At 35.3% G+C, this 26,786-nt stretch overlaps 1 protein-coding gene across 18 annotated transcripts in view; it reads left to right on the top strand.

Moving 5' to 3' along the window:
- The window catches only part of ARHGAP12 (Rho GTPase activating protein 12), a 149,525-nt gene that overhangs the window by 112,272 nt on the left and 10,467 nt on the right, over positions 1–26,786 (top strand). For 17 of the 18 annotated variants that reach the window (XM_074001363.1, XM_074001362.1, XM_074001361.1 and 14 more), the window contains 8 exons: positions 391–489; positions 3,886–3,991; positions 5,428–5,544; positions 7,455–7,553; positions 8,886–8,963; positions 9,065–9,199; positions 9,437–9,539; positions 10,356–12,746. In XM_074001363.1, the coding sequence (XP_073857464.1) occupies positions 391–489; positions 3,886–3,991; positions 5,428–5,544; positions 7,455–7,553; positions 8,886–8,963; positions 9,065–9,199; positions 9,437–9,539; positions 10,356–10,530 (912 nt within the window). In that variant the 3' untranslated portion in view covers positions 10,531–12,746. Of the gene's footprint in view, positions 1–390; positions 490–3,885; positions 3,992–5,427; positions 5,545–7,454; positions 7,554–8,885; positions 8,964–9,064; positions 9,200–9,436; positions 9,540–10,355; positions 12,747–26,786 lie in introns of those variants that run through there. The other variant, XM_065520507.2, reaches the window with a different exon arrangement.

The raw sequence follows: 26,786 nt of genomic DNA, 5'->3' as shown, positions 1-26,786 counted from the left end.
AAAAATTTCTCAGGTTGTGTAAAAATATCATAGATTTTATTTCTTTATTCTAATTTAGAATGCACCACTTTGATACTTGAACGGATTTTTAAGTGATAAACGTACAAGTTTCAGCAGGTTTTATGGCGTTTGCGTGATGGTGTTTGGGATCCTAAATTATTAGATTTTATGAGAATTTATTGTGAGAAACAACTTTGTTTTTTTATTCAACTGATATTATTTCAAACCAAAAAGGTATTCCATAGCTGTGTAGTACTTTAACCTTACATCATTGTTACATAATATATGGCAGCACTCTTGGTGGTTTTGTTAACTTTGAATTAAAGGTATGCATGTATTTTGCTGAAAGCACAAACCAACCATACTCTTTCTCCCTGCTTTTCTCTAAAGCTGAAAACTCGACAAGGGACAGAACTGCTAATTCAGTCCGACAATGACACTGTTATTAATGATTGGTTTAAAGTTCTTAGTAGTACAATCAATAATCAGGTATGTCTTTGACTTAGGTAAAATTTTTACTTCAGAGCTTTTTTTTTTTTTTTTAATTGCTTATTGTATATCCGGATTGCAATCTATATGTGAAAAGACACTTTATATATGTTTTGACAGAGGTGGAAAAAACAATGGTCAATTTAGCAGCCCCCCAGGCCTGGTGAATGATTTAACATTCTCACTTATGTGATGTTTGCTACCAATGGATTTGAAATAATGTTCCCATCAGGCATTGGCTGAAAAAAAAATAGTTCAAAAAGAAGGGGTAAATAGTGCTTAGTACATAGTATTTATTCAATAACTGAGTGAGTTGGAAATAATACTATTTGGTGGAAGAAGTCTGAGGCGAGCTTGTGAAATGAAAGAAGCTGTAGGCTTTTCATTAGCACTTTTTCTTTTCTAGTGACCGTTCTCTAGTTTTTCTGCCCCTCCCCTCCAAGCTATTCATACCCTTGTGTTCCTGGTATATTTCTTCTTCTTTGTATACAACAACCAGAAAGAATCCCAGGTTTACATTCTGCAGGTATATTAGTAAGAACATTAGTAAGCAGCTGGGGGCTGTACTTTTTTTATTTGAAACAGGGTCTTACCATCACCCAGGCTGGAGCAGTGGCACAATCATAGCTCACTGCAGCCTTGAACTCCTTGGCTCCAGCCATCCTCCCATTCAGCCTCCCAAGTAGCTGAGACTACAAGTGTGCGCCACCGTGCCTGGCTTTCACTTTTTTATACTCTGTATTCTCCTTTTTGCCTTCCGCCACATGGGGACATGACTCTTCATTGAGGATCATATTATATTAATGACAGAGAAATGAAAGATACTACTTATGGGAAGTAAAAGAGAACTTTACCTCTTCTAGCAAATTAGTTATGAAGCTATATATAAATTCTTCCTTTGGAGTTTATAATATTGCCTGATATTTCTGAATCTTGTCCTTTCTTTTCTGTTTATTCCTGAAACCATGAGGGCAGGCCTTTATATCTTAATACCAAAATAAGAGTAACCTCCTGAACAGTTTTTTTCCCTATTTAATCTCACCTGTCACTGATTCATCCTTAATGCCGTTGCCATATGAAACTTCCTAATGTCAAGTTTCTAATCCCCTATGGCTCAGAAACTTTCTGTGATTCATTAAAATTCAACAGTGTAGGCCCAATCTATCTTTTCAAAATGTACCTTCGATTTTACCCAATATGGACTTTCAGCTCTAGTCACAGTAGTCTGTTCACTGTCTCTTGAAAGCAAGTATGCGTGCATTCATTTAACAAATATGTGAATGCCGTCTGCACTGGGGACATAGCAGCACACAGTCAGATACTGCACTTTCCTAGGCTGAGGTTATAGCCACAGACAGATGATTATTCAAGACAGATAACAGTTAATAAAATGAAATGTGATGAGTGTTATGATGGTAGGAGGTGTACAGCATTCTGTAAAAATACTGATTGGGGCAAACCTAGTGTATTAGTTAGGGAAGGCCTTGCAGAGAAAGTAGATTTTTGTAATTGAGACCTACAGGCTCAGGGAATAAGCCAAGTGAAGAGAGATGATTTTATACATACGTATACACACACACACACACACACACACACACACACACACACGTACACACGTTTCTTTTGTTGTTGTTGTTTTAAGACAGAGTCTTGCTTTGTCACCCAGGCTGGAGTGCAGTGGCATGATCTCAGCTCACAGCACCCTCCGTCTCCCGGGTTCAAGTGATTCTCCTGTCTCAGTCTCCCAAGTAGCTGGGATAACAGGCACCCACCACCACACCTGCCTGAGTTTTTGTATTTTTAGTAGAGATGAGGTTTCACCATGTTGTCCAGGCTGCTCTTGAATTCCTGACCTCAAGTGATCTGCCCGCCTTTGCCTCCCAAAGTGCTGGGATTACAGGTGTGGAGCCACTGCACCTGGCCTGTATTTTTGATTAAGAAATTTTAAAATACATACTGTTTCCAAAGTGTCAGAAGATACCAAGGACTAAATGTAGCAAGAGGTGCAAGAACTTTGCAGGGAAAATTACAAATCTTTATTGAGAGACACTGAAGAAAACCTAAGTAAATGAGAAGTATATCCTGTTCATGCATTTAAAGATTCAATAATATAAAGATATAACATTCTTCCAAATGATTTATAGACTTGAGATTTTTGAATCTCATTTAAAATCCCAGTAGTTTTTCTGGTAGAACTTGAAAAGCTTATTCTAAAATTTATATAGAAATGCAAAAAGCTAAGAATACCTAAGATATTATTGAAGAAGAAAGAAAAAGGACTTGCACTATCATACATCGTCTTTGAAAAGCCATATTCCTTAATAAAGTGTGGTATCCATGCAGGGATAGTCATACGTACCTCTGAAACCATAAAGAACATAGAAACAGACCCACGTACCTGTGGACACGTTTTGCCAGATAGAGCACTGTAGAGGAAGCAGATGGTGCTGGTGCAGCTGGGAATCCAAGAAAAAACTGGAACCCTTCCTTACACCATCCACAAAAATGAATTCCTGGTGGAGTAAAGATCTCCATGTGACGGCAGAGCGAAGGTTTTTAGTTTTGAGAACTCAGTAATTCTTTAGTCTGTACAAGTGACCTTAGTTAAGTTATAGATGAGCTCTAGGATTTCTTTTTTTCTGTTTTTTTTTTTGAGACAGAGCCTTACTCTCTCGTCCAGGCTAGACTGCAATGGCGCAATCTTGGCTCACTGCAGTCTCTGCCTCCCAGATTCACACAATTCTCCTGCCTCAGCCTCCCGAGTAGCTGGGATTCCAGGCGTGTGCTACCACGCCTGGCTACTTTTTGTATTTTTAGTAGAGGCGGGGTTTCATGATGTTGGCCAGGCTGGTCTCAAACTCCTAACCTCAGGTCATTTGCCTGCCTCGGCCTCCCAAAGTGCTGGGATTACAGGTGTGAGCCACCACGCCTGGCCGCTCTATGATTTCTTTCAGTTGACAACCATGAGTCTGGAGGATGAGTCTTGTCCTGTTGTTACAGGGTAATACTCTTGTCGGGTCCATGTGTAGAAGTCTTGTACTGTTGTCAGAGAATGTAGCTCTATTGTGTTTTTCACCATAAATTATAGCCTTACCTTTTAACTGTTAGTGTCACTAAAAGTTGATTAAAATTAGGTAAGGTAGCGTCATCATCAGTGTAAACTAACATTATCCTGTGAATTTTCAGCAATAATTTCTTTTAAAAAAATCAAAATTGATGCCATGTAGGGAGAGAAAAAGTATTTATCAAATATCTAAGTCATACATACTGTATGTTAATTGGTTTCCTAAAATTGTTTGGAAGAGTCATTTACAATAGTCATTGTGAGAATTGTGCCATTCCAACTATAGTAATACTAGAAGTGTAATATATGTTTGGGAAATATCTAACCAATAGGCAGTAGACACTGATGAAGGAATTGAAGAGGAGATACTCCCAGATTCACCAGGAATAGAAAAGCATGATAAAGAAAAGGAACAAAAGGATCCCAAAAAGCTTCGTTGTAAGTTGTCCTTTTCCTATTTTGCTAAGGATTTGAGCTTGTTCTCTTAGCATTTTGAAAGTTTTAAATACATATATAAAAGCTGAATGGAATGTCCAATGTTACAAAAAGGTTATGCAGTTAACAAGTGCAGTCTCATTGTATCAGCCGTCTTTCTTCTTAACTCATTATTGTCGTTTTTCAGCCTAATAGTATGCATCCTGTGGCATCTCATTAATTTTAAGGTGTTGTGCTGCTTTCAGAGAAGAAGTATAGTGCATTTCTGTTGAGGCCTCTAGCAAGCTGAACTTTACTGATTTAAAAATATATACTTACTGTTTAAGATTCTACATAGAATCTTACACTTTAAGAAGTCAAAAGTCATGGAATATGTACCGTGATTTCCTACTGGACACCAGGCATCCGTCTCTGGACTAGGGTGTGTCTGTGCATGTAAACAGATGCATGCTTTCCTATCTCCAGATCTTACTACAGAAAGGTGCATAGTGAAAGACAGCAGCTTTAAGAAAAGCATTTTCTAATGTTGGCCCCTTGTGAATTATACATTGCTTAAATAGGCCATTAGCTGTGTGACTTGGTACTTTGTTCAGTCCATTTTAACAAATCCACGTTTAACTAAGAACTTTTTGGCCTTCATATTAACTGAATGATTAGAAAATCAGTTCTACTTTTCTGTATTTCTAATGAACTTGAGGCCTATTACTGACATTGTCAACAGGTAGCAATTTAACATAAAAATGTGATTATTTTTTATTCTATATTATAGATTCTTCATGCCCTCAACTTTCCCCAAATAGACTTACTTTCAAGAAATATACCTTTTGAATTTTTGTTACTATAACAGAAAAATAAATCAAGACTCAAGGCAATGGAGGACATTTTTTGTGTAGTCCCATTTGTAGCTCAAAGTACAAATAATTATGATGAAAGTTAGCTTAAAGTACAAGTATAATAGTTATGATAATTATATGTCTATATTTATATCTCTATATATATCTGTGTGTATCTCCAGTTTTCTTGTTCAGTGAAGATAGGGATTCTTTTGTTTGTTGTGTATTTTATGTATTTTTACTTTTTGGTGGTCATTTTACCTTCTAAAACTAATGGATAATCAATAAAGATAAGTAGTTAATAATTTATGAAATAATGAATATGTTAGAGTAAATTAGGGATGTCTTGGCAGATATACCATAGAATGTATGGTTTTCATCTGTTTTTAGTGATAAAAATGAAATGTTTGGTTTAGTTTATAACTTTGAAATGGGTTCTGTGTTAATGTAATTCTTCACATCTTGTCCTTAAACCACATTGAAGTTAAAATAAGTGAATTGTACTATGATCTTGACATATGAGGTTAATATGTTTTGCATGCTGGCTGGAAAAACTTGTATCAACAAAACTTTTACAAATGCTTATTACCGTCCTTTTGTCTTAAGCCTTTAAAGTATCTAGCATAGATTCTTCAGAACAGAAAAAAACCAAGAAAAACTTAAAGAAGTTTCTTACACGACGCCCCACTTTGCAAGCTGTTCGTGAAAAAGGTTATATTAAAGGTTGGTAGAAGTATTGTTGATAATAATGAATGTTGGCCTACATAAATAAGATGTTTCAAATTAACATTTTCAAACAGTAAGAATATTCTTTATTCAAGTATTTAAGTACAGTTATTAAAAGACATTAAGTAATTAAAATAGATTTTTAAAAAAGTTTATTATTAAGTAAAGCAGTGGACAGACAAATAACAAACTAAACTTTTAGGAAAGCCTATTTCAGAGGAACTACATGGATGTGATGGGTGGCAGATTTTTAGAAATTGTGACAATGAGAAGTTTAGTTTTGAGATGCAAAGATCACAAGAAATAAGAAATTTTGAATATCACTAATAGTAGAAAGAAAAATGAACGAATAATTTTTACCTTTGGCTGTCATTTAAGGTAATTGAAAAATTAGCATAAGGTGCTTTTTTCTAACTAATTTATTGTTATTTCATTTATAAGCACTATAATGGACTAACAATCTTTTTTATAGGAAAATATTCTTTAAAAATCACATTACTTGTGTATGCTTTCAGTTCTTACAAGCATGTTTAATTACAAAGATGAAATTTTCTAATACATGACTTAAAACAATGGCATTTATTCATAAATAAAATAAAGATAATATAGTCTATAATGTATATATCTGTCAGATTGTTATGAAGCTTCTAACAAACGCCATCTATTTGTGAAGGATCTGCATTAAAACACATAAGCAAATTTTATTAAGAAGGTATTTAAGGCCAGGTGCAGTGGCTCACATCTATAAACCCCCCATTTTGGGAGGCAGGAGGACTGCTTGAGTACAGGAACTTGAGACCAGATTGGGTAACATAGAGAGACCCTCTCTCTACAAAAGATAAGTTGGGTATGGTGTCACACACCCTTATTCCTAGCTACTTGGGAGGCTGAGTGGGAGCATCGCTTAAGCACAGGAATTAGAGGCTGTAGTGCAGCCTGGGTGATAAAAGTCTCTGTCTTAAAAAAAAAAAAAAAGGTATTTAAGACTTCTAGGAAGAGACTAGCTAATTAAGTAATTAAAATTAGCAACTTTAAGAGTTATGGATAACAGGTACTCTCCAATAAAGCATGTAAATTTGTATGATGAGTTTAGAGTCTTTAAAAACTTTAAAAAAAAAAAAAAGCCTGGCAAATAAATGAATAGAAACTGTTGCTCATTTGTTCACCAGGCCTTTTCCCTGAGAAATATAAACTGTTGTCACTTTATGTCCTTATCACTTCACATTGTTTGTTTTCCTGAACTTTTACCACTAATATGGAATTTCAAAACTGTTGGGTTGAAAGAGTAATAGAAGAGTTTTTGAAATATATTTTGTGAAATCAAATGTTGATGATACGTGATGGGTGGGCATATGCTTATTTTAATAGTTTTAAAAATAGTCGAGTATTTACTAAATGCTAGGCACAAGCCTAGGTGCTATGAATACCTGTTGGTGTTCAGGAACTACATGGTCCTTGCCCTCATGAAACTTAAGTGGGAAGTAGACAAGATGATTGTGAAATAGTAACAAATACTATGAATCTAACAGTAATAAAACAGGATGTGTCTGGAATTGGGTTCTCTTAGGTAAGGATGGTCAGAGGGGTTATTAAAAGTAGGTGACATTTTAGCTGAGACCAGGAGTGATAAGAAGGAGCCAAATTGGGTGGACAATTGCTTTCTGAAAAAGCAGTAGAAAGTACAAAGGTTCTCAGGCAAGAGTGAGTGAGGGTGTTTATGAGTTTGGAAATGAATTGTTTGAAGTGAAAATGGAGAAGTAGGCAAGATGCACATTGCATAAGGCATAGGGCCATGTTAAACGATATTTGGTTACACTGGATGTTTCTGTTGCACTCTGAATGGTTAGCCATTTCATGAACTGAATTTTAGCAAGGTGATCGACTTTTTAAAAATAAATCTTTTTCAGATCAGGTATTTGGATCCAATCTTGCTAATCTGTGTCAAAGAGAGAATGGCACAGTACCAAAGTTTGTGAAGTTATGTATTGAACATGTTGAAGAATATGGTAAGAGAAGGATTTTGATTTTTTTTTTTTTTTTTTACATTAAGCAAACCAGCTTCTTGTTTTGCCATCAAAATTCCCAGAATTTTTATGATTTTGAGTGATGCAACCAAAAGTTCCCTATAGTCCTAAGAGGTTAAGAAAATAATTTTGTTTGCAAAAACACATGTTTACACCTGTTTACACCTGTTTCAAATAGGACCTCTCCAGGCATCTATTGAATGCTTGGTACTCGCAGTTAATTAAGTATATGCTTTTCTTTGAAGCCATTTCATTTAAGCATTTGCTTAAAATGAAGAAGGTAGTGATTGTGAAGTTGAGTTTATTTTTAAGAAATAATCTGACAATGTGTAAGGTCTGAGGAGATTATGTTTACTTATTAAGTTTCTTCTGTTCTAAAAATCAGATGACATTTTAAACTGTTAGGTCAACCACAAATGTCTCATGAGATAAAAATTTTTATGTCATTTTCTGTAAAATATGACAAACTAATTTCTATTGTGGTTAATTTAAACATAGCTATAATATTTATACTAGTTTTATATAAATAGTAGTATATTGATTGTAATCACATTAACTTATCTCTATATCATGAAAAAATTTTGTACAATTAAAACATGTAATTCAATTTGTAATTTCTGCCAGTCTCTTGTCCCATTGACTCTTCTTGTCAGCATGGCAATAGGGATGCCACACTATTGTCTTAATTTGAAGCTAAATGAATAGTGTACATTCGAATTTGTACATTATTATCATTTAATGAATACCTGAAATTTCAGGGCTTAACTGTATGAATTTCAGATGATTCTGTTTCATGTATAAAAGAAAATAATAAATTATAGCACATTTTGTATTGTTTTTATAGAACCGTTAGTTTAGTGGTTATATTGTTCACTTATTAGAAACATTTAATATGACAGATGCTTTCAATAAAGTTTTTACAATGTGCGCGTTTACATTATCAAATGGTGTGCAAAATATGCATGGGCCGATTTTACCTGCTGGCTTCCTTTAATTTTGAATTATCCCCAGATGTTTTCAGAAATGTATTTGAAATTGTTAGTGTTTTAAGATTAATGAAACCACTTCCTTGAGCTGATTCACAGTCTATATGATGAGCAGAGTAGAATTACTGCTGTTTATTAAACAGAATTCAGAGCAAATCTCCATCTCTCTCCCCTGCCAAGCATCTACCAGAAGCCATTTAGAGAAGAAGAATATTTGCCCATTTGATTTTAGGCTAATGCTAATGAGTGAGAATTCTGACACATGCAAACATGTTCAGAAGAGGCAAACACGTACTTTAAACACACACAAATTATTATTGTCTCTTAGGTTTGGATGTTGATGGGATATACAGAGTAAGTGGCAACCTCGCAGTGATCCAGAAGCTAAGGTTTGCAGTCAATCACGGTAAGATTATATTTCCTGTTGTTATTCAAATGCATCACTCATAACTTTTTGAACTGGCTTAAAGTAATTTTTTAAAATGTCCAATTCCTGCTGTTTTTCAGATGAGAAGTTGGACTTGAATGACAGTAAATGGGAAGATATTCATGTCATTACTGGAGCACTCAAAATGTTTTTTCGAGAATTACCAGAACCTCTTTTTACATTTAATCATTTTAATGATTTTGTTAATGCAATTAGTAAGTATGTAATTCTACTCAGTTTTTTCTAGATATTGAAAATTCTTTGCACAGATTAAGCCACCCTATTTTTTTATCTTACTTTAAGCAAGTATTTTCGATTGTTTTACTCCAAACATTTTAAATGTGACCACCAGGTGTCACTGTGTATTACCAAATATCAGCTTCCAAACTGTGACATTGCTTTCAGTTTCATAAGAATTTGCTGTAAAATATCTGGTTATTATCTTTTTTCAGAGCAAGAACCAAGACAGCGAGTCGCTGCTGTTAAGGACCTAATCAGACAGTTGCCAAAGCCAAACCAGGATACAATGCAGATTCTTTTCCGACATCTCAAAAGGTAGGAGGACTGCCCAGTCATGGGATGTGGTATAGCACAAGGGGAAGCAGGAAGGCCTGTGGGGCCAGGGTCATTCAAACCTAGGTTTGGATCCCAGCTATGCTACTTGCTGTCTTTGTAACTTGAAAAAGTAACTCACTGAGCTCCTTGTAGTATCAGTCTGTCATGGGTAAATGATTTGCTATAATAAAGTAGATATTATATGTGAAGTATTTATGTAATGCTTAGCACATAGGTGTTCAGAAATTGTTGCTAAAGTTAATATGAAGATGAGATTGGATATTAATTGAGGTGTATTGTTACCTTATAATAAAGCCATCATGGTTCTAAGTTACTACATAACCACTTTAATAACCGAGTTCTTTCATCTTATAGAAAGTACACTAGAATACTAAAACAAAAAATCCCAGCTAGAGAGGTTTTTTTTTTAAAGAAATAACATAAAATGAGTAAAATAGAAAGTTTAATCTCCACACCCTAATGAGATTTTTTTCCCATCAATTTAATGGAACAGTCATTGTTACCTGAATTGTAACTCATACTTAAATGTTCTATTTTAAAAACTAAGCTAAAATATCACACATTTAAAGTTTGTTAGAGTATGCTTAATTGTACCTTTCAGCTGTGTTTATCAAAAATAAAGCTTCATATGGCATTTAGGCATAATTCTGCTTGGTTAAATAGTTTATGCGTCACGTTAGGAAAATGAGCATTAATTCTCTTTTTAAAATGCAGACTGTTAGGTTTATAATACCATTTGAAGAATTTTCCCTCTCTTTTATTTTCTCTTTTAACAACTTCTTTCTTTCCCTTCAGAGTTGTAGAAAATGGAGAGAAAAATCGAATGACCTATCAGAGTATAGCAATTGTTTTTGGTCCCACTCTATTAAAACCAGAAAAAGAGACTGGTAATATAGCAGTTCATACTGTGTACCAAAATCAGATTGTAGAATTAATTCTTCTGGAACTGAGTTCCATCTTCGGACGCTGATTCTTACTGAAGACAACCTGTGGAATAGAAGCTGGATTCCATCAGATTTCAAATGTTTATACACAATGTATTTTATTTTTTGGACCAAGCAGTGACTCTAATTTTGCACTTTTTTTTTGAGGGATCAGAAGGGAAGGAGAGAGTCAAGATGTGTGTTAGGCCCTCATATTTGCTGCTTTGTTGCAAGTTGATATAACTGCGTGTAATTATGAATTCATTTTATCCTGAATGTTTGCGTTTCATACTCTGAATTTCAGTAAAAATCAAAACTTAAAATTCTAACCAGTCATATACACTGGATAATTTGGTAAGAAAACTGTATTTTTTCCCTGAAATTGGATAATGTAGACTTTCTTCTCAAGATTCATGACTTGATAGAACAAAATACTTACTATCAGTTATGTTGAAAAGGCTCTTGGGCATTTTAAACAAAATGAAGTATATCCATTTTGAAACCTGTGTATTTCTTTTTCGGGGTTTCTGCATGCAGTGGCAGTCTTAAGTGCCAAAATTCATCATAACCCCAAAATAACCTCTTGATGAAGGCTTGCTGTCTTTTACTGTGTTACACAGCATCCTTACTGGATATCTTAGTTGCTTGTTTGGGCAGCACACTAATATTACTTAAAACACTGTGATATACTGGAGTTTTAGTTAGCTTAAGTCAGTTCAGGGCATTTTAGGGCTGTCTTGCTATACTGAATTGTAGCTAACAATCCTAATTATATCTAGTACCATACTAAGTTCTTGGTATGACCCTGTGGAAACACACATTATTTTATGTAAATATAGGCTAAAGACTTAATGTCCTTTAGCTTGTGTATATAATTGTGTTGTATAGTCTCAGAGTACATTCTAACCCTACATTTCTAATCATGTTATTGGTAATCTTTTCTGTGAATATTAGGTTTCCTCCAGAAATAGGCCGTTATTTGGGAAAGTTAACTGTGTGCACTTTTAGATATTAATTACATTTACAGGCAAATCACTGTCATGAGAATGGTACTGGAAAAATACTGAATAGACTTGCTAAATGGCACATGCACTACAAGAGGAACCTTTTAGGTTATTTAATATGTACAGAAAACATTAGAAAAAATTTATTACAGAATTCTAATTCCAGTATGAATAGTGGAAACCCATCTGTAAATTAGATGATGTCGGATGGAAAATGACATTGCTAAATTGGAGAATTTCTTTTTACCTACTAATGTAGATTGCTTTGTATAATAAAACACAGGGTTTGGAAGGTTTTGTTACAGGGAGCATGGTCTGTTGAAGATTTTTAAAATGTATTTTTCTAGATTAACTTCTGTACATGAAATGTCTAATAAAACTATAAGAGGTTTAGAGATTTTTCCATTGGAAATGTGCATTTTGTTTTTTAATTTTTTTGTTTTTGCATTTACTGGCATACTCTTATACCTCATTTTTAAAAATCAACTGAATCCAATATTTCCTGTGGCAAATAACACTTTCCTCATTCATACTTTTTCTCCTCTCTTCCATGCCAACATTTGTCCACCCCCAACATACACTTTTTATTTCTCCATCAATATTTAAAAGTGAGTGATTTGTGACCAGGATTTTTTTTTTTTCTTAGGGGTGCATTTATAATTTACAGATTGCCTTCCTTGGGAACAAGTATTTTTTTTCTATGATCTGTCTGAAAACCTCTCACCTGAATTTTGTGGTAGAAATTCTGTATTTGCTGTTGTGAGCGTGTTAAATTGATAACAAACCAAACTACTTGATAGCTAAAACAGATTGTTCTGGGTGGGGAGAAAAAGCCCTAAATCAGGATGTTTATATTTGCCTAAAGATGTCCTTAATAACACAATATGCTTTAGATCTTGCTTATATAATGATTGTATACCAGGAAAACAATTAGACTCAAATCAGTGATGTTCTTGCTCTTGGTGTCCATGAACATATATCAAAGATTAAAATTGTCCTGTGTTTCTTGTTTCAAGGTACATGTGTGTGTATGTGTGTGTGTGTGCGCGTGTATGTGTGAAGTCTTAATTGTTTTATTCTACAGCTAATCAGTTTATTGTAATATTGTATGTACAGTGAGATTAATGTCTTGTGTTTTCATCCTTTGTGAATTAGAAATTCTCACTTGTTTTTGTAATAACAAAGCTAGTAATATTTTCCTGTCTTGACAGCTTGGTTTTATAGTAGAAAATATATTAAAAGCTGAAATAAATTATCAATTTTATTTGTAAGTCTTCCTTTAGAATGTCATTGAAAAAGGTAGTTGGAGATTTAGAAAAGAAAATATATTTAAATACACTGTCACATTCCAGTTAGAAGAAAAACACTTATTTAAATTGTATAGAAATAAGATATTTTACCCTTTACTCTGGAGAAAGTAAGTTAATTATTAAATATCTTCAAAGAATGATGTTTGTATTTTAGATAGAGACAAATCTATAAATTGTTTTTTCCTTATGTGAAAAGCACAAATGAAATAATTTGGTGAAACTTAGTGGTAGATGGGTTGTATGTGTGTTTATAACATATACACTCAAACGTGTGTGTGTGCTACATGTGTGTGTGCATGCACACCATTGCTTACATACAAGTGAAAACTCACCAATAATGGCAGATACATGGAGACCTTTTTACTATTTGTTTCATTCCACGCCTCTTTGCAAGCCCACAATATTGAACATTAAGATAGCAGTGGGCCGGGCGCAGTGGCTCACGCCTGTAATCCCAGCACTTTGGGAGGCTGAGGCAGGCGAATCATTTGAGGTCAGGGGTTCGAGACCAGCCTGGCCAACATGGTGAAACCCTGTCTCTACTAAAAATTCAAAAAAATTAGCTGGGCATGGTGGCAGGTGCCTGTAATCTCAGCTACGGGGAGACTGAGGCAGGAGAATCACTTGAATCCAGGAGGCAGAGGTTGCAGTGAGCCAAGATCGCACCACTACACTCCAGCCTGGGCAACTGTGAGACTCTGTCTCAAAAAAAAAAAAAAAAAAAGATAGCAGTGAAGGGAAAATAGTTATTCCATAATTGTGCCAAGAGATTTTTTCCAGCTCATGGGAGAGGCTTCTAATTAAAAAACATGTAGTTTCCCATGACTCGAATTCCTCAAAGATCTTTAGGCGTTTTTAAAGAAATACACAGAGGAGTCCAAAACACGTCTTTTTAGTAAAGAAGAAAATAAAAATAGTCAACTGGGCGCCACACTCTCACTAGTCTAAGAAAAGTCAAATGTTCAAATATTGCATCTCTATAGAGAATTGAAAATGGATAGAAAATAAGATTTTATTCCCCCTGAACTCCAGCCATCAGCTCTAATGATCTTCTTTAATAGAAGGCACTTTTCTGGTGTAAGACTCCAGAGAGTGTTTAATAGGGCCGTTAGCCTGTAGGTTACAGTCTTGGAGGCGGAGCGTAGGTTTTGTTATTTTTTTAAACAGTATTCCAGTGCAGCTAACATAGTACTATTAATTGCAACTTTAGTTTGAAACAAACAAAAACAAAAATCAAATGGGTGCAAAACAAAATGAACTGTCTCACAACGATGGTGTATTAGAATCTGTTGGAAATTCACAGGCTGTGTCCTCAGGCCTGGCAGAGTCAGACTTAGTATTCTAGAGAACGGGGAGATACAGAATGCCTAATGAGACATCTGTAACTACCAAAGACAAGGGAGTTCTCCTGAAGAATCTCAATTAGTCTGCTCAGCTGAAGTTTTGTGGTCCAGTGGTGGCTGCAAGTATATTCAGCTGGATTGAGCTTTTACAAATTAGCCTTATGTGAATATAGCACTTAAATGAACTCTTTCATTTCCTTCATTGCTTCCCTTCTCCCACAGGGGGAGGGGGGGAAACGAAAGAAAGAAAGCACTTTTATAGTGCTCTCATAAACAGAGCACTTGTAGAACAAGGTAACTGTTTAACAAATTACTACAATACGTATTTAGAATACATGTTTTTTCTCATCGACCCTCTTCTCCCTTTATTTCTTCTCTTTCGAGGTTTTCAGAAAAGCGGTCTTTGGTAATGATTTTTAATTATTAATGCTGGTAGCCAGATCTTTCAAGTAGTTCTGATAGTTGTGGCTCATACTGCAAGTAGCTTAAAAACTTGTAATGCTGTCATAAATGTTATAATGATAAAATCCATAGTGACATGAGAATGACAAATGATGCTGTAGAGGTCTTTATGAACAGAGCATGTGCAGAGGTAGAAATCAAAACCACTGTCAAGTCATGGTAGAGTAACCAGTGAAAATTCAGCACAGACTTCAAGGCCACTTTTCCTTGGCATTTTGAGAAATTGTTTATACAGTCATGTGACTCTTAATGACGAGGATATGTTCTGAGAAATGTATTGGTATATGCAAACATCATAGATGATACTTACACAAACCTAGATGTATACCAGATGCTACACTTAGGCTGTGGCATAGACTATTCCCCCTGGGCTGCAGACCTGTACAGCAGGTGACTACTGAATACTGTAGGCGATTGGAACACAGTGGTATTTGTGTATCTAAACATAACAGAAAAGGTACAGTAAAAATACAGTACTGTAATCTTATGGGATGACCATTGTATAATGCAGTCTGTCACTGACTAGAACATCATTATGCAGTACATGACTGTATTTAGGCAGGAAAAATGGGAATCTTAGATGCCAAAGTAATACTCTCAATGATTGATAAAGCAGGAAAGGACCTGTAGGGACCCTCACCTTCACAGTTTATTGTTTTATAGATGAAATAACTGAGGCCCAGATTGATGTGAATGCGTAAAGTCATATGCTTAGTGACAGAATAAGCCTAAGGCTGAAAAGAAGTAATATTTTGATTAGCTGTGTTATTTCTATTTAAAGTTTGGGATCAATTTAACTAAAGCATATTCTGGCATTTTCAATAATTTTTGAGGAACAAACAACTTGCTTTCTGTTTCACACTAAGCTAGTTATTATTTATGTGGTATATTGAAACATTTGCCTTCTATTATGCACCTCTGTTACGAATATAGAAGCAGCAGGGGGTAGGTACTGCTTTTACTGGTCTCTTCTGGTTCTGGTTGCATAGGAAGTAAACTAGCATCCTTCTCTGTCCCCTGGCAAATAATCAGAATTCAGCAATTCTATTTCTACCCACTGACATTCCTGGATAGGCCATTATGTATATTAATCTCTTTTTAGTACGGATTTCTGCTTTCACTTATGTTCTAGAATGGTGCTATCCAGTTACTGTAGCCACCAGCCATATGTGGCATTTTTAAAAATTGTGGCAAAATATGCATAACATAAAATTTACCATAGAAATCATTTTAAGTATACAGTTCAGTTGTATGAAGTACATTTATATTGTTATGCAACCATGATCACTATCCATCTCTAGAATTTTTTTCACCTTGAAGAACTGAAACTATCCACTAAACAGTCAATCTCCATTCCCCCAGCCCCTGAGAAAACCACCATTCTACTCTGTCTGTGATTTTAACTACCTCATATAAGTGGAATCATGCAGTATTTGCCTTATAATGACTGTCTTATTGCACTTAGCATAATGTCCTCAAGGTTCATTTATGTAGTAGCATACTGCAGGATTTCCTTTTTAAGGCTTGATAATATTCCACTGTGTTTATACACCACATTTTGCTTATCCATTCATTTGTCAATGGACAGTGTTGCTTCCATGTTTGAGATACTGTAATTCTGCTATGAACATGGATGTATAGATATCTTAGAGACTCACTGGATTTGGCAGTAATTTTTTGGATATGACACTAAAGGCAACAGAAGAAAAAGACAAACTGGACTTTAATAAATTTTTTAAAATGTGTGCATTAAAAGATCCTATTGATAACATCATCCTTTTGATAATAAACGGGCAACCAATAGAATAGGAGAAAATATTTGCGAATTGTATATGTGATAAAGGATTGGTATCCTTGATACAGAGAGAACTCTTAAAACTCAACAACAGTGAGAAACCTGATTCAAAAATGGGCAAAGGACTTGAATAGGCATTTCTCCAAAGAAGATATATAAATGGCCAATAAGGACATGAAAAGATGCCCAGCATCACTAATTATTAGAGAAATGTATATCAAAACTGAGATCACCTTACATCCAGCAGGATGGCTGCTATCAAGAAACCAGAAAACAAGTGTTGGCAAGGATGTTGAGAAATTGGAATCCTTTTCCACTGTTGATGGGTAGGAATGTAAAATGGTACCACCACTATGGAAAACAGTATGGCAATTCCTCAAAAAATTAAAAATAGAGTTACCACACGATGCAGCCATTCCACTTCTGGGTACACATCCGAAAGAGTTTGAATTTACTTACAATTATATAGTACTTTAAAATTTAGTTACTCTGTCACAATAGCTACATTTCAAATGGTCAGTAGGGACTTGGAGTTAATGGGCACCATCCTGAACAGTGCAAATACAGAACAATTTCATCCTCAACAGAAATTTCTACTGGATGGTGCTATTCTAGGTTGGGATGTGGGGAATAAGCAATTGCAAACTGCACATTCTGCAAAATTACTTTAAAAATACATGCTCTACAGCATGTAATATACATCTCCCTCATGCTTGTCTCTTAAGTGCATGACACTAGGAAAGTTTAAAATTAAGGAGAGAAATACATTTTTATTATAGGTGTGCTAAACTTGAATATTTGTCCTATTATATGCTTTCATATTGGGGCTGGAAGGGAGGTAAATGTGATTTAACTTCCAATACAACACCATCAAAATGCTTGCAATTTGGGCAAAAGCGGTCTGAGACCATGGCTTAACAGAAGCCTCAGTTGACATTGTTCTCTTTGGAAAATCTAGGAATGCTGTACTGTGAGATAATTAATGTTTCCGAAGTTTGTGTCACAATAGTCTTACATTTAAATTTTAGAAATTTTTACATTAGTGGGAAAGATTTTCTAAAATTTTATTTTAGAAATTATCTAAATAATGAAAGAAATGATTCTAATTTGAACTTTCCCTTGGGATCCAAGCTACTTCATATTATATTTACTTCTGATTTTTAATAATACCCTGAATGAAGTTGTGAAAAACTTGAAAAACATACATAACACAACTTTTTAAATGGGAGCTGATATCTAACCATGGATACAAGGAAATTATTGGTAGTCTCAAAGCGACTCAGTAGGTCTGCACGTGATTTCGCCAGATGCATTCTAAAGTATGGAAGATGACTTGATATGTAGATCTCATAGAATAGATGATAATCAGCATTTTTTGTTTTCATTTAAATAACTATCAGATTTGTTTCAAGGGTCCCAGGCCAAATTCTTCCAGAGCAGGTACTCATGCGTTGTTGGCATATACGATGCTCTAGTTGAAGAAGCTGCTACTGATATGTTTTCAATCCTGTTATAAAAGGCCTTCTATTAATAAGCACCTTAAAATTTCTAGGTGGGGAGTATAATAAGTTGTTAGTTACCCATACTGATCCAACCCATTGACAGAATGACTTAGTTCAGACTTAGGCAAATCGTAGGGTGTAGAAGCTTTGCCCTCTAGTAAACCTGACTCACCAAACACTCCTCCTGTCTTCTCATTAAGCACGTTGAAACAGAAAATGCTTCTCTATGAATCCTTTCTTCTTCTTTCCTTTCTCTCAGCCACCATCTCAGCAACTGTGTCGTAGACAATCAGTCGAGTGGCTACTCACAGAAGCTGTGCTAGGACTTATTGAGGCACCTGTGTCCAGAGTGTTCAGTTTCCTTGGAGAAGATGGACTTAAAGAGGAATCAAAGTCTTCTAGGGAAGACAGCACCACTGTATTGAGAAGGAAACTCAACCTTTTCTGTCATAAGGGAAACCCCAATATCCTTGGATGACATAGTTCTGACTCCAGGGGTACCCTGAATTCAACCTGTTTGTTAGGGAATCAGCTCTGATGCAACATTTCTGACATCTAGCTACATGTAATGACTGCTCTCTCTGGTCATGTCCTTGTCTCCTGACCTGTTAATATTAGCCAAATTGATTGCCTGAACATTGCCAGTAACAGTGACTGGACCTCCCTGTCTGTCTTATCACTCTTGCCAATGCTTGTAGCGTATTCAGTTGGCATTAAGTTCCATGAAACTAGTATCACACTATGCGAGATTGCTGTTTTAAATAATGAGTACTACTGAAATACCTCCACTGAATAAGAGATTGGGAAGAGAGCCCTTCTTTAAGAATCTACTGCAGAATGAGTTTCAGACTACCAAAACGTCTTAGAGATAGCAACATGAGTCTTGATGTTTAACATTATTTAATTGCTTACAGAAATAAGAAGTGAGGGCCAGCAAGGAGAAAATAGAGTCCTTAATGACTATATACCCTGACAAATGAAGATTTAGTACCATTTACAATGGAATAATGAAAATATAGGCAAAAATTTAATGTTTTCAGAAATCATTATTGGTGGTATTCTGCCTGGTGTGTTTGTAGCATATGATTATACCAAATGAGTACATATGGGATATTTTAATTCTATCATCTCTTGAGTCCTTGGCAATCAGGATTCTAAGAATGGAACAAGGGAGTTACAGCTGTGGTAAGTTACAGTAAAAACTTTGTAGTCTTTAATTTGAATTGGGAGTATCAACATGATGTCATGAGATATTTAAGTGTCTTTGTGTTCGTGTATGTAACTGATCACTGAAAAGGTGTAACAAGAATGACCAACTGAGGGAGCATCCTTATTACCTGGATTTTGACCTTGAAATAGAATTTCTCTTTAAAAGAAACCAAGGCATTTTGGAGATACGGCTGATTCCAGGTGTGGAACAGGAAACATGCAAGATGATTCTGAAAGAACTTGTCATAACAAGGAAGTGGTCAAATGTTAGCAGGATCTTGTCAAAAGAATTCTGGAGGCAACTTGAAGATCCCACTGGCCAAAAATGGAATAGTTGGAGCTTCTAATAATAGTTGGCAATGAATTGAAACTCACTGATATGTTTAAACCCATGAATTAATAATATCAAAAGAGAGTCACTTTAGGAGGATGAGAGGGAATGAATTCATATCTTCTTAAAAACTGATGATAGAAATAAACATCTCTTTGGCCTATCCTGTATGCACTTGACCACTAAGTATCCAGATGGCAGATGGGGGAAAGTACCTCTATATAAAAGTTTCCCACTGATGATTGAAATGATTATCATCCACTTTATACTCCCCATTGATTTAATAAATCTATGTATTAAGCATCAATGGCTGTTAGCATCATAAAAAGAGAAATAACTAGATGTTATATGCTTCCTGATGGAAGAAAACAAGACCTCTTATGGTCTTGTCAAAAGAATTGAACCTTAAATCTGAATCAGGCTTTGAATCTAGCTTCCAGAAAATATAAAGGATGGAGAGCTACACCCTACCTGTGAAATCAAGAAGACTCAGACTGAGAAACAGCTTGTCAAAGGGTCTGACTTTCTCAACAAATAACACTGTAAGAAAAAGAAAGGGCTGGAGAGGAGCTCCATAAACTTGCCTATTATTTTATTTCAGTTGAGACTTGGGCATCGTTTAAAACAAATGAAATAGTCAAAACAATTCTGTATTATTTTATCACATTTTACTATTATCTCTGCTTTTAAGGTTATTTCACAGATATTAAGGTACCTGTGTGGTGGAAATACTATACAATGGGGTACCTTACACCTTTTCCCAGTTCTACATTAGTGACGTCAAAGTAGTTTGAAATTGGCAGTTTGATGATGGCAGTATTTAGACCAGATCAGGGATGATTTGTTGTTTGGTCAATTTGTCCAGACTTAAAAAAGTGATGGGGAAAATATTAATGCAGATTAAAATTTAAAATGTGTCTGTAGTTGTTACATGGTGAACAACACAAGAAATTGAGGAAATATTCTTCCAGTGTTCAAAAACTATGATCTGATTCAGCAAAGAAGCCAGATATATCATGGACAAATGAGTGAAGTTCTGACGTATGTTGATTGTTTTCTCATCTTATTTGTGAATGTAAATAAAAATATCAACCAACCTTCATGCCAGATTACACTTGTGAATCAATTGCAATCACAGGATGGCTAGAGATACAAGAATTTGGGAAAAATAAAAAGATTATTTGTGAATAAATTGGTTATGTGGAATTAGCAATAAGGAGTATTATCTACTTTCTTTATATTAGTAAAATTTATTATACGCTTATATTTGCGTGTGGATTTTGTGCCAGTTGTTAAACATTTACCAGCTCACCCCTGGAAACATGGTATGTAATAAATGTTAGTTGTTTTTATTAGTAGTATGGCAATAACACGATGCTGGTCCCTGCGAAAGGATGATGTTCCTAAAGAACAAATGTTTGGCAGGAAAGTAAACTGATCAAGATGACTTAAATTTTAAGATGAGGTTAAGTTATATATGCCAAGAAAGACCGTCACTGAACTGAAAGAACTTGCGTAACAGAAGCACTGAAAGAACTTGCGTAACAGAATCGCTGAGAGAACTTGCGTAACAGAAGCGCTGAGAGAACTTGCGTAACAGAAGCGCTGAGAGAACTTGCGTAACAGAAGCGCTGAGAGAACTTGCGTAACAGAAGCGCTGAGAGAACTTGCGTAACAGAAGCGCTGAGAGAACTTGCGTAACAGAAGCGCTGAGAGAACTTGCGTAACAGAAGCGCTGAGAGAACTTGCGTAACAGAAGCGCTGAGAGAACTTGCGTAACAGAAGCACTGAGAGAACTTGTGTAACAGAAACACTATGCAATGCACAGAAGTCATCTTTACAATAAAGGCTGTTTGGGCCCAATATTTTGCTTCCAGGTATCTAAGAAAGGCAGAGCATTGAAAAAATGGAATGAACATCATTTCTTGTCAGAAACTAAATATCCCACAGACACAGCAGAGGTTACAAAACGAACATGCAGAATTTATAACCATAAAATGGCCATCGATCCATTAGGTCCAAATGAAGTAGATTGAATAGGAAAGACAAGTTGTGTGATACCTAAATAAGACATTCATCTATAAGAAATACATCAATCTACGGATTGGGAAAATGATGAGCATTTAATGTGACACTTCAGGATAATTATATGATACCACTCACCTATTTGGAAAGATTTGGGTGATGTTTGCTTAGTATGGATTATATTATAACAATAACATACACAGAAATGACCTGTAGGGTTAAGGGCTTTCAACCATCCTGACATCTGCTAAAAGTTGAGTCCTGGAATTGAGTCCCACCTTGTTTATGTTTTCAGAGGTGGAGAAACTGTGTGCATTATTTTAATAAATAAAGAACTAGTTGGTGGTCTGGGAATGACAGGATGCCTGGGAGACAGTGATTCCCATATCTTGCAATTCATAATGGCAAGGAAATGAAATACTGGATTTAGTCAACCATGCATGGAGTCTAATTTCAGCAAACTCAGTGAAAGTTCTTATGGCTCAAGAGGTTAAAATGAATTCTTTGGAAAAAGTGAGATTTCAAGTACAGACGACCCTCCTCAGATTACACATCGGCAGTTTCAACCAACCAAGGATGGAAAGTATTTTTTAAATAACAAAAATAACCATACAACCATAAAAATGACACAAATAAGAATATGCTATAATAACTATTTACATAACATTTACTTGTATTAAGTATTATAAGTGATCTAGAGATGATTTAACATATACAGATGTACAGAGGATGTGACTAGGTTATATGCAGATACATTATTTTATATAAAGGACTTAGACATCTGCAGATTGGGTCCTGGAACCAATCTCTAACAAATATTGAGGGACAGCTGTATGCAAATAATGAAAGGCCAAGTGGGAAGAGACAGAAACTAAAGTAACTGGTATGTTTGCATAGGAAGACCTCTGGTGAACACAGATTCCAAAGGATGAACTAAAGTTGACTGTGTGGAGCACATAAACTGATCATAAAAGAGTACAAATTTATAAAAATATTAGGAAGGTTAAAATTCCTAGTGAATTTTCAGAAAATGCTAGTCAGCAAAGAGTGCCATTAAATTATATTCAGATCCAGAAGTACGAGGAATGCTACATCTCCAATGAGCAGAATTTTATTTTATTTTGTTTTTTTAAGACAGAGTCTCACTCTGTTGCCCAGGCTGGAGTGCAGTGGCACGATATCTGCTCACTGCAACCTCTGCCTCCCGGGTTCAAGTGATTCCCCTGCCTGAACCTCCCAGGTAGCTGGGATTATAGGAGCCAGTCATCACACCCGGCTAATTTTTCTATTTTTAGTAGAGACGAGGTTTCACCATTCTGCCCAGTCTGGTGTCGAACTCCTGGCCTCAAATTATCTGCCCACCTCGGCCTCCCAAAGTGCTGGGATTACAGGCATGAGCCACTGTCCCTAGCCAGAATTATCTTAAAACAGGGAAGGATGAAATAAATAATGTAAAGATGGCATTAAAAAGCTAAGAACAGCTATGGAAAGAAATGAAAAGTTTTCAATGAGTCTATCTCCAAGGCTAGGCCAACTACATTTCAGTATGTTTCTGCTTCTTGAAGAACTTGCAGATGGAATCCCAGAGCATGTGTCAATGAAGTGTGGTAAATAATAGAGGAAATATTCAGAAGCATCAAGGTGAATACTTTTTTCCCAGTATAGAAAAAAGGTTTGGTCAATGGAGAGTATGCTACATATACAATCTTAGATTCAGCAAAGCCTGTGGCAAAATTGCTCATAATATCCTATGGATAAGGAGATAAACACTTCAGCTTCTGGTACTTTTAAAGAAATATACAGCTGTCAAATAACTATTGAGAGTGTTGATAAGTGGCTTGGTGGTATACTACAAGAATAATTGAGTGGTCCAAGACTTTGTCTTAATACCATGGTATTAAAACTTTATTAATGACTTAAAGCATAAACATCTGCAGATGACAGAACTGGGAGGATTAAGCAATATGGCTCACAATCAATATGCAAAATTATATTAATAGACTTATGCTCTTGCAGTGGCAGATTAACTGATTGATATCAGGTGAATCCTCCAACTGAGAACTAGAAAAACTGATAACATTTTATTTATTTATTTATTTATTTATTTATTTAAAGACAGAGTCTCGCTCTGTCACCCAGGCTGGAGTGCAATGGCACGATCTCGGCTCACTGCAGCCTCCACCTCCTGGGTTAAAGTGATTCTTCTGCCTCAGCCTCCCGAGTAGCTGGGATTGCAGGCACACACCACCACGCCCAGCTAATGTTTGTATTTTTAGTAGAGATGGATTTTCCCCATGTTGCCCAGGCTGGTCTCGAACTCCTTGCCTCAAGTGATCCACCCAGCTTGGCCTCCCAAAGTGTTGGGGTTACAGGCATAAGCCACCACTCCCAGCCCAGCTTACACTGCTTCTGTTCAGCTTCTTTGACTCAGGATAACATTTTGTGATTCATCCAGGTATTTGTGTATCACAGTCTTTTCCTTTTTACTGCTAGTAGCATGACACTGTGTGCCTACACTACAATTTATGTATACATTCATCTGTTGGTATTTATGTTGTCAGGGGAGAAAACTTACTGGGAATGAGTAAGTTTTGTCATATTTTGATAGGGATATGGGATATGCGTTTGTTGAAGCTCATCAAATTATACACTTCAGATCTGCGTGTTTATCTGCATGAAAATTAGGCCACAATTAAAACAAGGGAAAATATATTGAAAATTTTTAAAAGTTACCTTCTCTGGAAGACTGTAACATCAACCAGAACACCTAAACTAACTGACAATGTTTCATATGCAGTGTTTGGCATTCAATAATAAGAGCAGCCATATAATAAAGCAATAATTGACCAAAATCAACAGGAAAAGCAGACAATAGAAACCCAGTTACACATGAGATCCAAATATTGGGCTTAATCCAAAGCTATGATTAATATGTTCAAGAAATTACATGAAAATATTGAGAATTTCAGCAGGAAACTAGAAATTACAGTAAGATTTAAATGGAAATTCTGAGACCGAAAAATAGAGTAACTGAAAATAAGAATTTAATAGATGAGTTTGCGGATAGATTAGACAAAACTAAAGAGGCAAACCAGAAGATATGTCAAAGAAATAGCCAGACTGAAACTCAAAGAGAAAAAAGGATTAAGAAAAGAAAGAAAGAAGGAAGGAAGGAAGGAGAGAAAGAAAGAGAAAGAAAGAAAGAAAGAAAAAGAAAGAAAGAGAAAGAAAGAAAAAAGGAAAGAAAGAAAGAGAAAGAAAGGAAGGAAGAAAGAAGGAAAGAAAGAAAGAAGAAAGAAAAAGAAAAAAAGAAAAGGAAAGAAAGAAAGAAAAATGACCATAAGGGTTATATGTGACATGGCAAAAAAAAAAAAAAAAAAAAAAATTAACATACATACAGAGTTAGTTCCAGGAAAGGTGAGAGAGAATATGACAAAAGCACTATTTGAAAAGATAATGGCTGAGAATTTTCCAAAATAAATTTAAAAATTATTAAGCATAGATTGAGGAAGTTCTACAAACCAAAACAAGATAAAGACAAAACCACATCTTAGGCACATCATAGGGAAACTCCCCAAAAATATAGCCAGAAGAAAACAGGACATATTACTTTTAAATGAGCAGCAAGAAGGTTGACTTTTAAACACAAACTGTAGAATGTTGAAATTAAACTGCCAATCTAGAATCTATACTCAACAGTAATATCCTTCACAGAGGAAGAAAAAAAAAAGACAATTTTCAGAAGAATAAAAATGGAGAGAATTTGCCACTAGCAATTTTTTCCCTGGCATACAATTTAAATGCCAGTTACAAGTTTCTTGATAAATGAAAGAGTAAATGTAGTTCCCTAGGCAAAAGAAACATGAACCCAGGTGGAAGCGTGGATATTAAGGGGAAAAACGAAAAGTATGAAAAGGTCTATATATGAGGATGAATTGTGGGTCATCTGTGTGTGTGTGTGTGTGTGTGTGTGTATTCTCACATGGCTACGATACATTACAATAATACAAGTGATGAGAGACAAGTAAAGAGAGTCAAAATGTTCTGAGGTATTGGCATTGTTTAGGAAGTCATGTTTATATGGAATTAACCTAAATGTCCATCAATGACAGATTGGCTAAAGAAAATGTGGTATATATATACGAATGAAAGATCATTTCTTTTGCAGGAACATGGATGGAGCTGGGGGCCATTATCCTTAGCAAACTAACACAGGAACAGAAAACCAAATACCACATGTTCTCACTTACAAGTGGGAGCCAAATGATGAGACCTCATGGACAGAAAGAGGGGAACAACACACACTGGGGCCTATCTGAGGGTAGAGGGTGGGAAGAGGTAGAGGATCAGAAAAAAATAACTACTAGGCTAGGCTTAGTACCTGGGTAACGAAATAATCCGTACAACAAACCCCCATGATAGGAGTTGACATGTGTAACAAACCTGCACAGGTACCCCTGAACCTAAAGGTTTAAAAAAGAAAGGAAAATACTAGTTTATATTAGATTTAATAAGTCAAGAGTCATGTAATTTCTAGGGTAATTATAAAAGCCAAGAAACTATAGTAAAGGAAAGTGAAACATTGAAAAGCCACTAGTTTGAAAGAAGGCGAAATAAATAGTGGGGAGAGAAAGAATAATGTAGGATAGGCGGGAAAAATGGAAAATAAATAGTAAGATGCTAAGTTCAAACATAAAAATATGTACATGAAATTTAAATGAAATTAGATGAAATTAAACTGAATGCAACAATATTAGAATGCACCTTCACTTAAAGTGCATATGAGACATTTACCCAAACTGACTGTATGTTGGATATTGAAGTTTCAACACATTTCCGTGAATGCAGTATGTTGTCTATGGTGAAATTAAGCAAGAAATCGATATAAAAAAGATAACTATACAAATCACATGGGCTTGGAAATTCGGCAACAAAACTTTTAAATAACCCGTGGGTGAAAGACAAACAACTGAATAGAAAATAGATATACGACATAACGGATTGCTAAAGACAAAAGATAATTCTTTGAAAAAAATAATAAAATTGATAAATCTATGGCCAGAGAGAGATGGAGACAGAGATAACAAATAACAAATATTAAGAATAAAAAATCAGGAGTGAACATCATTACAAACTCTAGAGACATCTAAAAGGTACTAAGAGGACTTTGTGGAAATAGTTATGCCAATAAATATGAAAATTTAAATAAAATGAAAAAATTACAGAAAAAAATACTAAGATTGACAAAGGAAATAGAAAATCTGAATGGTATTTGTCACAAAAATCAGCTTCATAATTAAACAACTTTCTGCAAAGAAAAGT

The sequence above is a fragment of the Macaca fascicularis genome, chromosome 9 (genome assembly GCF_037993035.2).
Source record: "Macaca fascicularis isolate 582-1 chromosome 9, T2T-MFA8v1.1".
NCBI classification, from domain to species: domain Eukaryota; kingdom Metazoa; phylum Chordata; class Mammalia; order Primates; family Cercopithecidae; genus Macaca; species Macaca fascicularis.
This window is presented reverse-complemented; position numbering and strand designations above follow the sequence as displayed.